Source organism: Erythranthe guttata, chromosome 11 (genome assembly GCF_056151865.1).
Source record: "Erythranthe guttata isolate IM_541 chromosome 11, IM_541, whole genome shotgun sequence".
Lineage (NCBI taxonomy): Eukaryota > Viridiplantae > Streptophyta > Magnoliopsida > Lamiales > Phrymaceae > Erythranthe > Erythranthe guttata.
In genome coordinates this window covers 19887732-19901633 of record NC_142543.1, presented here as the reverse complement: position 1 = coordinate 19901633, position 13902 = coordinate 19887732, and the positions used below count along the sequence as shown (strand labels likewise).

The window sequence follows — 13902 nt, the reverse complement described above, 5'->3', positions numbered from 1 at the left end:
ATATATATATATATATATATATATATATATATATATATATATATATATATATAGGGATAAGCCATTTTTCTTTACTGCCTTTTATTTTGCCTTTTTTTCGGTCCACTTAATGCTGAAACGCCGCCGTTTCGTATTCCCCCACCAATCAGCATCCGTAATTAATTTTTTTTAAAATTTATTTTGCAAGCAGCTCGACCATGTCGTGGCTGCTTGATTTCCGATTTTCTTTTATTCCGCTTTCTGCGAAACGACGTCGCTTTGCCGGCTGCACCCTTACCCATGGCCAACAATTGTTGACCTCCGCCACTGATCAGTCCCGCCGCCCGCCGCCGCTCCACCCGATGCACCTATACCACGGCACCGCCTTTTTTCTCCAATAGTATGCGTCGCCGCCCTCCTCGTCTCTATCTTCAATTTGTGTAAATGCTTTCCGCCTCGCACTCAATTCTTTCCCATCTTTTTGCTTTAATTGTTTTTCCTCCTAATAAAGCTCTGTGGTGATCTTTGCTCTCGTCCTCTTCTCCGGCCGTCCAAAGGGGCGGCCGCCTGGCACATGGTCGAAACAGAAACTCGCTCCTCTTGGTAAGTTTTGTTCGAGAGTAAATTGATGTAGAACTGAAGTAATCCTAATGTGTTATTTTCTTTCAAAATGCGATTTTTGTTGTCGAAAGTACGAGTCTTTAGGAGATATTGCCTTTGGTTTTCCTCTAAATGCACATGTTTCAGTATTCTTATCGATTTAGTTATCGTAAGTTCGTAACCTTTGTCAGTGAGATGTGAACTTTAACAAAAAGAGAAAATAATTATCTTTAATTAGGCGAATGGATGAACACGTCAGCGGGACTAGCATTTACACCACATGTACTACACGTTAGAGTCGGAGAAGTACGTTTGTTGCATTCCCTAATTAATTATCTTGATTTTATTCGATATTCCGTCAATTTGCAATACTATTTTTCATGTTGCAATTATTAATTTCTAAGTCATGTACAAGATATTACGGCAAAAATACTGGCATTTGCATGACAGCGACCGAGATGTTTATGCATCATGTCAGGTAGTGGAGGAAGTTATCCTCTTACTTTGACCTGCAAATTACAATATTACAAGAACAAGGTTCTTGGTAGTGATTTTTCCTCTTTGTTTTCTTGACATGCCCCTACCAATAGCTGAGATCAATGTGCAGGCTAAGGTATATGTCTTCAATGCAAAAGTTAGGTATTTGTTCTTACAAGATGGTCTGATCAAAATACTGAAAAAGCAAGATTGATTGTTTTCTGGAATAACTATTTTTTGGCTTTAATTTTCTGCTAAGTCAGCTTATTATATTTTCCAGACAAATTGCCTGCTGAGGAATATCCTCTGCTGCATTGTGCTGTTCATTTTTTTTGGGGTTGGGTTTGGGTTTGGGTTTACGATTTGTTCGGTCAAACTTTTCCCCGTTATTGATATTTCAATTTCTCTTTATGGATTGGATTAGTTTTACGGCCGTTTTGATAGTCACTTTTATGTTTTTCTACCTTTCTGAATTCCTTTATTATTTGTTGGTAGAATTAACTCAGGGGCTGATATTTTACACTATTTCCTTTTGGATTTGGCATTTGGCCATCAGTACTTTAATTATTACAGAAATCCGAGGTTCTTGAAGACACTGATGATTGTTAACGGAGCTGGGAATCGTCACCACGGAGGGAAAAGGCATTTTGCAGTCCACAATGTCGGTCTAGGCAAACCTCGATTGATGAACATAGCGAGAGGTCGCGTCGCTCTGCGGCGAAGAAGAAGAGGGAGTACTCTGTTTCGCCCTGCTCTAGTAAACTTGAGTTTATAGCAAAAAATATAATAGAAGATTCAAATGTTCCACTATTATATTGATGTTTCCGGGGACTATTATATTGATGTTTGCGGGGACTATTATATTGATGTTTCTTGTTGGCATTTATTTTTTACAGCTGCTTTTATTCGGGCGACTGAATTCTGAGATGGAGTAGCTTTGTGCGTCCGACGACTTCGTCAGCCGTTGGAGTTGTTTATATTTTTTTGATTTCTGCCTCGTATATTTCTGTTTTTTTCTTACAATTTATTTTGGTTCGTTTAGGTTTTCTAATCTGTTTTGCTTATTTGAGTTTAATGCCCTTTTGCTATTTAGATGTTTGTAGAAATTGTACTTAGTCCCGGTGAAAAAAAAATGGGGGGAGCTTGTTCGAGCGCCAGGATTTATAGACCTGGGATTCTCATTAACTTAATGACTTCTTGTTTCTGTTACTCTATGTACTTTATTTGTATTGAATCTATTTTTTTCAGTTCCGAGATTAGGGATGTTTATTGTGCTCAAAATTTTGATTATGAGTTTTTTTTCAATATAGGGATGATGTTGGTTTCTTCGGCAGCCACCATCAGGTTCGCTCAATTTTTATCCACATGACTTTTTTCTTTCCGTTCACTTTAATCAAGCCCCATAACATCCCTCTATAATTCTTGAATCCCGTACTCCTTGACTGGCGCCATCTCTTCGCCCCATCTCGATGCATATGGGTGTAACTTTCACTTTTGAGTACCAATTCATAAAAACGCAGAATCGATGCATGTTTATCGTTTTATGTGGTTTATATAAGTTAATTATTTGTTTGTGTTTACCTTTTCATTTGTTATAGGTTGCTGATTGAGTTTAGGCCTTCTTTAGTTCTGCGGGATTTTTACAGAAATTTTGGACTGATATACATTTATCTTTGGATGTTCTGTAATTTTAAATTTGTATTACAATTCTAGGTTGAAATTTTTGAACACTTTTGTCTCCTCATTTGATGTAGAACGCACAAGAGAATTTCCAAACGGGAGAAAAGAGGCACGAAGAGAGCACAAGTATTTATTATCTTTTACAGCATTAGGTTATTTTATTTTTTCCATTTTACGTGATACTTGTGGTTCCTTCATTACATTTTTGCAGCCTATTATTTTGGATTGACCTGTTTGCCTAAAAGGATTGGTATGACGTTAATGCCTCATCTGTTGTTTATAATTATTCGGTTTCTTTATCATATGAGGTTGGTTTTTTTTTTTTTTTTTTTTTTTTTAAATTATTTGTGGAATAGTCAACACTTGTTCAGCTTGATGCAGGTGCTTTTGTTTGTTGTCTTTCTGGAATGAAAATTCAGCACAAGTCATTTGAGCAACAGATGTTTTGTTCTATTAAATATCTCGGTATATTTATCTTATCAAGTTCAATTGAATTTATTTCAGTAAACTTTTGCTAATTTATGATGTTTTTATGTGTGCAATGCAAAAGAACCAGCAGCTGACGGGGGAGTAGGAACAAGGTAAGTGAGAAGTTATATGTGTGGATGATCAACTGCTTTGGCGTTTGTGCAGTGTGATGTTATTTTTTGAAACTTGGTCTTCCTATCGTAAATTATATCTATTTTGTAAGCATGCTCCTTATCTCATGTTTTTGGTTTTTGTTTCGGTTTCGGTTTTAGTTTAGGCGATGTTATGTGATTTGTAGATTGGTTCAACTTCGGTGTTGTTTAGAAGCGAACATATGTTTTGGGCTCTGTGTTTCATGTCTACTTAAATTTACGATTTTGTTGGATGCCATATATGCCTTCTTTTTAATATGTAACTTGCATAAATACACACTGGAAGTTGTTTTTGTTTTGTAAGCATGCTCCTTATCTCATGGTTTCGGTTTCGGTTTAGGTTCGTTTTTGGTTTAGGTTCATTTTCGGTTTCGGTTTTGGGAAATTGAATTGCTTTTCACCTGTTGCTCGTGGTTTCTCCCTTCCCCTTTTCTTCTTTTCGTTTTCGTTATATATATTAAAAGATTTGCAGTTTTGAGTTCTTTTGTGTGGGTTACGTCTATGATGGATTTTCGTATGTGTGTATGTATGCGGCATTTTCTGTGTGCAGGCATATTACGTTGTCCAGGCATATTACGTTGTCCTTGTCCAGTTACAGAGATTTGGAAATTGTCTGCTTTGCAGAATGGTCCATTACAAGACAAATTCCTGCAGTACCCCTTCACTAACTTCGTAGCTAAAAAAGGCCACATATGTATTTATTTGTTTATTTCAATCATTAGGCTACTGTTTTCGTAAGTGTAGCTATTACCTACCGTTAATGTCATATACAATGGCGGCCTTCATTGACAAAAATAGAGTTTAGCGTAAACGAGGTAGCTTATTTCTCGTCCTTTTACAATTTATACCAAGCAATTTTGGTATTGTAAAATTGTCTTTATTTCTTAAAACTTCCCAACACATTTGGAGTTTTTCTCTGTTACTCTTCTTTCTGATTTGCAAGACCACAGGTTGAATTAGCTTTGGGTTATCTTCCTTTCGTTGCTTATTTTTGTTTTCCATAAGCTTGCAGCTCCACTTTGTCCTCTACTTCATCTTTTAGGGTGTGCGGGGTATTAATTTTCTCAATTTATTTTGATCGAATTATCGCCGCTGTTTGTGGCACCACTTCTTTTCATCTGTGTATCATGTGCCTTATTGTCGATTTTAGTATACCCTTCGTTTAGTAGCTCTACCTTTATTTCCAGAAATACAAATTGGCCCCCACTTGGGGGTATTACCGGTTTAAGGACCAAAATTTAAAACTATATATAATATACGGAACAAAACTGTAATTATCCCAAGTTTATTATAAATAATATAATAAATTAACGTTTTCTTAAATCGTAAATCGTAAAATTTGATCGATATCATTTGAATCAACCAACTTAGGTATGAATGAATTGAATCGTAAGATTTGAATTGTAAATCATAAGATTTTAAACTGGGTATTGCGAATTTTGGCAAACGAGTCACACTCGATTACAGTTGAGGAGGAGTTTAAGCATGTTGCATTCGTGGTGGATATTCGGATATTACAAGAGGGATCCACTTTGGGATCAAATTCGCAATTTGGGTGGAGCGGCTATGAAGATGGAGCAAGTATAGCGGTGATTCTGCAATTTTCAGAACTGTTTCAGTAAGGGAGGTGGATTTTCAGAAATTACTAATTGACCCCACTTGGTGGCATTTCCGGTTGAAGGACCAAAACTGTAATCATCCCAAGTTTATTATAAATATTATAATAAATTAAAGTTTTGTTAAATAGTAAATCGTAAAATTTGATCGATGTCTTGCCAGTGAAGATTTATTTTAGCATTTGGATCGACTTAGGCATGAATGAAATGAATTATACGATTTGAAGCTTAAATCATAAGATTTTAGGCTCGGTATTGCGAATTTTCGTAAATGAGTCACACGTGATTACAACCGAGGTGGTGGGAAGATGGAGTAAGTATAGGGGTAATTCTGCAATTTTCAAAACTATTTCAGTTAGGGAGGTGGGTTTCGAGAAATTACAAATTGACCCCCACTCGGGGCATTACCGGTTGAAGGGTCAATATTAAAAATGGTATATAAGAAAGGGACCAAAACTATGAATATCCGAAGATTATTATAAATAATATAATAAATTAAAGTTTTCTTAAATCGTAAATCGTAAAATTTGATCGATTTGTTGGTATTGAAGATTTATTTTAACATTTGAATCGACATAGGTATGAATAAAATAAATCGTACAATTTGAATCTTAAATCATAAGATTTTAGACTCGGTATCGCGATTTTTTGTAAATGAGTCGCACATGGTTACACCTAGGGGTGGAAATCGGAACGAAAATTCCGATTTCCGCCGAATCCGATCCGAAAAATTTCGATTTTGGAATGATTTTTTCAATTCCGAATTCCGGAATTCCGATTTCCGAAAATTCCGAAAAAAATCGGATCGGAATCAGAAATACATATAAAAGATTCGGAATTTCCGAATTCCGATCCGAAAGTGGTTCCAATTTTTTCCGATTTTTTCCAATTTTTTCCGATTTTTTCCGAATATTATTAATTATTTTATATATACATTAAATTGTAGGTGTGACTAGGCGATATTTTTCATTACCTTTACCTTTTCTTTTTCTTTTATTTTTAGTTTTAATTGCATTATTAAAAAAAACCTAAAAGTTGCTTTTCCTTTTCCACTTTGTTGGTGTTTGCAAATGCTTTTGAAAGTGATTATGCGGTTTTTTTTGCTCATAATCTGTTTTTAGGTGTTTGCAAAATCAACTTTTGCTTTTGCTTTTCTTAAAATAATCTGCTTTAAGCTATTTTTTAAAAGCACTCATAACCCTGCTTTTTCTATTTTAGTTCATTTTCCGAAATATTTGCAAACACCCCCAACTTTTAAAAATAAACACTTAGGTGGTGTTTGCAAATGCTTTTTGAAAGTGATTATGCGGTTTTTTTTGCTCATAATCTGTTTTTAGGTGTTTGCAAAATCAACTTTTGCTTTTGCTTCTCTTAAAATAATCTGCTTTAAGCTATTTTTTTAAAAGCATCCCTAACCCTGCTTTTTCAATTTTAGTTCATTTTTCGAAATATTTGCAAACACCCCCAACTTTTAGAAATAAGCACTTAAAACTAACTTAAATCACAATCACTAACTTCTGCTTTTAAATAATCATTTGCAAACACCACCTTAAAACTAATTTAAATCACAATCACTAACTTCTGCTTTTAAATAATCATTTACAAACACCACCTTTGTTTTTCATCCGCCGCCGTCCTCCCCATCTTTCTTTACTTTCTCCCTCTTTCTTCACTCCTTTTCTCAAAATTAAATCTTCGATCTTTGCTCCAATCTTCGTTTCGTTTTAAAATACAAAGACCCGCTGGTTAAGGTGGAGTCCACGGAAGAAAGGATGGTGAATTAAGAGGTTATATTTGGCTCGCATTTTGTTCTCGTTTTTAGGTCTTTTTCTACAAATTTCTTTTATTCTCTTTGTTTGTTTTTTGTTACACATTTGGTTTGGGGACAACTATTTTGAATACTAACTTTTGCTTAGTTGAATACCAAAAAAATAGAAATTAAATAATTAATTGTAAATTACTTTAATACCCTTAATAAAAATTAAAACCAAATAATATTACAAATACTATTTTTCTTTCTTAAAAACCAAATAATCAAAAACCTAAAAAAAACATTTCCCTCCTCACTCCCAAACCCCTCACCTCCTCCACCTCCTTCTTCTCCCTCCCCAAAAACCCTCCTAAAAAACCCCAAAACAAAAGAAATCAAAACCTTACACAACTTGCAAAATGGCCTCAAATGACAATAGAATGGTAGTTTACGAGCAAGGAGAACCCATTCAGGTATGTATTCATGTATTTTTTGAGCTAAAACATCGATTTTGAATTTTTTTTTTTTTTAAAGCTCGCCATGTATTTTCGACACATACAGGTCGAAAATACACCTATTTTTCGACATGTATGTGTCGAAAATACCCTTAGATTTCGACGCCCAAGTGTCGAATTATGATGCAATTTTCGACACTTAAGTGTCGAAAATTACCCAAAATTTCGACACTTAAGTGTCGAAAATTGCATCATAATTCGACACTTAGGTGTCGAAAATTACCCAAAATTTCGACGCTTAAGTGTCGAAAATTGCATCATAATTCGACACTTAAGTGTCGATTTGGTTCCTGTTGCAAATTTACTTGTCTTATATTTTCGACACTTTTGTGTAGATCGATTGCACCCATTCATTTACCACGTCAGAAAAATTCCCAACAAAAGAAGCTTTAATGGCATGGGTTCGTGAATCCATGACTGAAAGAGCGTCAGCCAGCCAGCCATCGAGTTCGTTGATTTTTGTGAGGCTGAGGAAAGCTCATCGTACAACCGGCAAAGACATGCAGTGCCCCAAGCATACTCGCCGATCCGATCCAAATCAGATACAAGATTTAGGTACTCAACGCTTACCATATTGCCTGTCTTGTCGCACAGTATAGTACACCCGAGCAAAAATAACAAATACGCCCGAATGGCGTACGTCCTCTTCTCCGCACTATCTCTCATGGTCACTTTGCTAAATTTAGCCTTCAACCATTCCAACTTGACCGCTTTCTTCTTGTTTACATCGTCCGGGTACTCACCTAGCAACTGGAACATCAAAGTACTGGGAATGGTTTTGGAATCACGGACCAAACGCTCGCAGGATACGGTACGCCCAACAACTGGCAAACCGACCAACGAACTCACATCGTCAAGTGTGATGGTCATCTCTCCAACAGGTAAGTGAAATGTGTTGGTAGCTGGCTGCCATCTCTCTACGAAGGCTCTAAGTAGATGGCCGTCCACAGTGTTGTACGATGCCTGTACAACTGACATTAAACCACATCTTTGTACTACCTCTTTAATAAACGGCGCCGGCTCCCAACCTTTCAAAGTTGTTGTGTGATTTCGTATTCGAAATTCTGAGCCGCGCTCCGAACGATCTGGCCCTCCGTTCACAATATGATAAGCAATGTGCTTATCAAATTTTGTGTACAATTCCGGTATCTCGGGACCTAGGACCGGTTCATTGCTCGAATCACCAACTTGTACAGTCGAATGTAGAGCCGGCACCGGATTCGTTGACGAAGAACCCTCTCCAGACTTCTTCTTGGTCGTGGTCTTTTTCTTGGTCGTGACTGCTATGCCCTTGCCTTTATCGGATAATTCCTTCCTCTTTTTACGGTTCGAGACAGTCGGAGGTATACGAGGTTGACGTGGTTCTTCCACTGCAAAATAACACACAAATAAAAATTAATATACATAATATAAACACAAGCAAATAAAAATAGGAAGAAAAAAAAAAAAAAAAAAAAAAAAAAAATTTCACAGTTCAAATTCGACAGAAACCTGTCGAAATATGGGGTAATTTTCGACAGTTAACTGTCGAAAATGGATTGCATTTTCGACAGGTTGCTGTCGAAAATGCAACCCATTTTCGACAGTTAACTGTCGAAAATTACAAAATCCAAACTCAACATTTTCACCATTTTCGACATCTACATGTCGATTTTGGATGAATTTTCGACAACAACCTGTCGAAAATTCATCGAAATTCGACATGTACAGGTCGAAAATGGAGAACGAAGAACCGACCCACGAATCTCAAATCAATGCTCAAATCGACTGAAATCAGATGCACCCATTACTAATTAACGATCATTCTAACCTAAAACAACCAAATCCTAATTACCCATATCAAACATTCAAATCTTAAATAAATATTAAAGAAAAAAAAAATCGAAACAACTATAACTTACTATTCGAAGACGACGACGGCGGCGGCTTTGGGCGACGTTGGGCGGCGTGGGCGGCGTTAGGCGGTGTTTGGCGTCGGCGTCCGGCGGCGGCGATGGTTGGAGCGGCGGCGGCGACGTCGGGCGGCGTGGACGGAGGGAGGTTGACGGAGGGAGTTTTTTGTGTTTGATTTTTTTTTTTCTTTTTTTTTTTTTTTTATTTGGTTTTCAAATAGGTAATTTCAAAGAAAAATTAATGTAATTAGTATTTTGTATGAAAGGGTATTTTTGTACTTTTATTTTTATTTTGGTATTAAAGTAAGAAAAAACTTAAAAATATGTACTCAATTGTGGTTTTCAACTAGGTAGTATTCAACTAAGCAAAAGTTAGTATTCAAAATAGTTGCCCCCATTTGGTTTATAACTTTTTACGCTTTCATTTCTGAAACTTTTGATTATAAAACCAATTTAGCAATTTTTTGTACATTTGTTTTGATTTTACATATTGAATCGAAAACTTCTTGAATATTGGAAGAATATCTGTAAAATTTCCGAAAAATTCCGATATTCCGAAATTTCCGAAAAAATCGGAATCGGCGGAACCCGTATTTCAATTCCGAAAAAAATCGGAAATTTTCCGAAAGGGTCATATCCGATCCGATCCGTCCGATTTCCACCCCTAGTTACACCTAAGGAGAAGTCAAAGCATGCTGTGTTGGTAGCGGATATTTCGGATATTGCAAGAGAGATCCACTATGTTATCTAAATCTAAATCTGAACTTGTCCACGCTTGTAAAAAATAGAGTATTTTGTGTGTGTGTGTTAATGACCTTGATTACCTTTTATATCTTTACAGCTTCATTCGTGCAACGAATTTTCACCCACCTTTACTTCTTTCACTTTAAATCCATCTTAACTCATAAATCTTCAATGCTGCTTGTTCATTTACTTTTCAACTGTGCGGCTGCAAAACATCTGTGAACTATTGGCTCCCTGTTGTTGTTTGGTCAGTTCATAAAAAATTGATGAATACAATTGACATTATTTGTTTCTTCACTATTTGCAGGTTCAATCTCGTATATATAATGATATTACAGTGCAAAATTTACGGTGTGACAAGTTAATTAAAAAAACATTATCCTGCCCTTTAGGTTCACTTTTATTTAAGGAGTAAATTGCAAAAACTACCCCTGTGTAATCCTTAATTACTAAAAAAGTCCTTGTGTTATAAAAATTAGCGAAAACCCCCCTATATAATTTTTTTATTAGCTCACCGCACCTATTGAAATTTTAGTCATTGACCAGAGATGAAAAGACAAATATAACCTTTAATTAATAACATAAAATTATAATTAATATACAATAGAGGCCAAATTGTAATTTTACTAAATTTCTGAAACTTAATTAGGTGACTGAATTGTAATTTTTCAAAATACTATTAAACCTAGATTGAAACACACACACTACGCACAAAATTCATTGCACAGACCCTTGCCTCCTCTGCGGCGGCGCCGTCGACCAGTTCCACAGCCTTTTCTTCTTTTGCAAACTCTAAAACCATCGTCGGAGAAGACGGTAAAAAACAGAAAAACAATGGGGAGGTTTGGATCTGGAGGCATCAGATACCTTGCTCTTCTCCTCCACTATTTCGTGAGGCTGCCGGCTTCGACAGAGCTACAGGATTTGAGAGAATTAGGGGCGGCTTCGGTGGCGATAGTGACCGTGGTTGTTGGCTGTGTTGTTTTGAGTTCCAGAAATTTTGGGGAAGAGAATTAGGTGCTGGATTTTTTTTTTCCCAAGTGGGGGCGTTGAGACTTGAGAGGGTGATGGGGAGAACGAAGATGATTAGGATTTAAGATTTTAAAAATTGCTATTTGGTCCTTTGAATTTAATTTATTTACAATTACATCAAATTTAACATACATTTTTTATTTATATGTATAAAAGGGTGTTTATGTCATTTTACCCCCAAAATTTTCAAAAGAACCGCACAACCTGCGCGTGATTACCACGAGCAGCTTTAATGGACTTTTTCGCCTTTGACTTTTAATCATAGGGGGGTTTTTGCTAATTTTTATAACACAAGGACTTTTTTAGCAATTAAGGATTACACAGGGGTGGTATTTGCAATTTACTCTTTATTTAAGGGATCATGACGACTATAGAATCCAACTCACTAATGATACTCTTTATTTGAAGAACCGTGGGTTGGATGATTACGAAAAAATTCGACCATGATTCCCTCACGGCAATTTTTCAAACTTGGGGTTGCATACATACCTCTATTTGGATCCAAGGTACGTCGCTAAAATTCAGCTTCAGACAGATTATTACAAGGAATTTTGAATTATGTGATCTTTGTTATTTATATATCTTACAGATTCTCTTCTTTGACTCCAAACTCACACAACAATTTCATTTGTTACTATTGTTTAATATTCTTTTCATATGCTGGATAAAAAGTCGGAACTTCTTTGCTTATGGCTTCCAAAGGTTGAGTTGTGGTGCAGGTGACTCTCTTCTATTTTCCTGTAATTTTCTCTTTTTTGTGTTCACCCAATCTAATTTTATTACTTTCTTCATTCGCAACCATTGTTTCCTTTCTTTTCTTTTTCTTCGTGTTTTCTGTATTCAATTACAGGTTAGCCCTTTTTTGGTGTTTCAGCTTCGGTTTGCTGTTGCTCTCTCTGTTCGTATACAGGTTTGCCGCTTGTTCAAGAATTATATTGATGTCTTCCAGTGAAGTTTACTTCTTATAGCTGATTTTATTCGGCCGAGTGAATTCTCAGCTGGAGTTGAGTTCGTCCACATCTGTAGACGGCGCCACTCTGTCGAGTAGCTTTGCGCTTCCGACGACTTCGTTTGACGTTGGACTTCTTTATATTACTTTGATTTATGCCTCTTATATTTGTATTTTTTCCTTACGATTTACTTCTTGTACATTATCCTTCAAAATTTTTGCTCCCTCTCTCCACCAAATCCTTGTTTCCCGGCCTCCGTCGACTGGACACACGAGGCACACATTCCGGCGGTTTTCGATTTGTGTTCTCATATTTTCCAATTTTCTCCGCGCATATTGGTGCTTTAGGGAAGTGGATGAATTGCTGCTCGATCTCAAAAGGCCTTCCCTATTTCCTTCTATGATTGTTTCTTTTGTTCAGGAAAGCGGATGAAATCGCTGCTCGATCGCAAAAAGCCCTCCCTCTCTTCTATGAATATTTGTTTTCGTAGTTGGGGCTATTAGGTCTTTAATTTAAGCAACCTGGATCGTATAATTGCATTTTCAGAACTTTTGAATGCAACAAAATCAGGTGAAGAATCACACGTTCACCTCATATTCATTCTCTGTTTTCCCATTTATTATTTTCTTCTGGTTTTTCAATTTCCTATATATCAGATTACAAAAAGATTTCAAGCACGTGAAGGTATTCACAGTTTTATGTATGTAGACACTTGTAATCCGATCTTTCTCGTATTTTAATACCTCTTGGTAAAATTGAAAACCAAAAATTTTATTGTACGTCGCATAATTTTTTGAACTGTTTATCATGTTCGTGGCGTGCCTTTAAGTTTTGTTTTTAGGTTTGTACTGTTTCCGAATAACGATTTGAGAAAAAACTTTAATTTATTATATTACTTGGGATAATTACTGATTTAGTTCCTATATTACATACATTTTTTTTTTTAATTTTGGTCCTTAAACAAATGCACCCTACGTGGGGGTCAATTTGTAATTTCTGGTAATCCACTGAGACAATTTTGAAAATTGCAGAATTGCCGCTATACTTACTCCATCTTCCCATCCGTTCCACCCAAATAGCAAATTTTACACCAAAGTAGATCTCTCTTGTAATATCCGAAATATCAGCCACCAACGCAGTATGCTTCGACTCCTCAGCTATAATTGCGTATGACTTATTTACGAAAATTCGCAATACCGAGTTTAAAATCTTATGATTTACGATTCAAATCTTACGATTCAATTATTCATACCTAAGTCGATTCAAATGTTAAAATAAATCTTGAATACCGACAAAACGATCAAATTTTACGATTTAAGATTTAAAAAAACAATAATTTATTATATTATTTATAATTAACGTGTTATAATTACTATTTTGGTCCCTATATTATATCCCATTTTTAATTTTGGTGCTTAAACCGGAAATGCCCCCAAGTGGAGATCAATTGGTAATTTCCGAAAATCCACCTCCCTAGCTGAAGCAGTTCTGAAAATTGCATAATTACTCCTATACTTACTCAATCTTCATAATTGCTCCACCCAAATTGCAAATTTGACCCCAAAGTGCATCTCTCTTTCAATATCAAAATATCCGCCACATTTATGAAAATTCGCAACACCGAGCATAAAATCGTATGATTAGTGATCAAATCTTACGATTCAATTCATTCATATCTATGTTGATTCAAATGTCAAAATAAATCTTAAATATCAACAAATCGATCAAATTTTACGATTTTTGGTCCATATATTATTATATATATATTTTTTAATTCTGGTCCTTAAACTATAAATGCACCCCAAGTGGGCGTCAATTTGTAATTTTTGGAAATCCATCTCCCTTACTGTAACAGTTTTGAAAATTCAGAATCACCCCTATACTTACTCCATCTTCCTATCCGCTCCAGCCCAATTGCAAATTTATCCCCAAAGTGGATCTCTTTTGCAATATCTGAAATATCCGCCACCAACGCAGTATGCTTCTAGTCCTCAGCTATAATCGCACGTGACTCATTTATGCAAGTTCGCAATACCGTGTTTAAAAT

General features: G+C 35.9%; 1 protein-coding gene and 1 long non-coding RNA gene across 20 annotated transcripts; both read left to right on the top strand.

Annotated features, from left to right (window-relative positions):
• The first annotated feature begins 104 nt into the window (after positions 1-104).
• On the top strand, positions 105-4278 carry LOC105957173 (uncharacterized). 18 transcript variants are annotated; one of them, XM_088825562.1, is made up of 13 exons: positions 105-379; positions 491-582; positions 818-885; positions 995-1057; positions 1170-1192; positions 1630-1813; positions 1953-2054; positions 2150-2400; positions 2811-2862; positions 2948-2986; positions 3108-3201; positions 3287-3317; positions 3907-4278. In XM_088825562.1, the coding sequence occupies exons 1-7, from the start codon at positions 198-200 to the stop codon at positions 1989-1991; spliced, it is 651 nt and encodes a 216-aa protein (XP_088681688.1). In that variant the 5' UTR covers positions 105-197; the 3' UTR covers positions 1992-2054; positions 2150-2400; positions 2811-2862; positions 2948-2986; positions 3108-3201; positions 3287-3317; positions 3907-4278. The 18 variants fall into 18 exon arrangements, with proteins under 18 accessions (XP_088681688.1, XP_088681689.1, XP_088681696.1 ...); XM_088825563.1 differs by adding an exon at positions 3697-3766 and having other exon boundaries at positions 108-379; positions 1953-2400; XM_088825570.1 differs by having other exon boundaries at positions 108-379; positions 1953-2400; positions 2811-2845; positions 3118-3201; positions 3981-4278.
• Positions 4279-6254: 1976 nt separating this feature from the next.
• On the top strand, positions 6255-12658 carry LOC148767193 (uncharacterized). 2 transcript variants are annotated; one of them, XR_016034359.1, is made up of 4 exons: positions 6255-6759; positions 10181-10284; positions 11262-11411; positions 11578-12658. It is a non-coding gene; the product is annotated as an uncharacterized LOC148767193 (long non-coding RNA). The 2 variants fall into 2 exon arrangements; XR_016034360.1 differs by having other exon boundaries at positions 6255-6794.
• The last annotated feature ends 1244 nt before the right edge of the window (positions 12659-13902 follow it).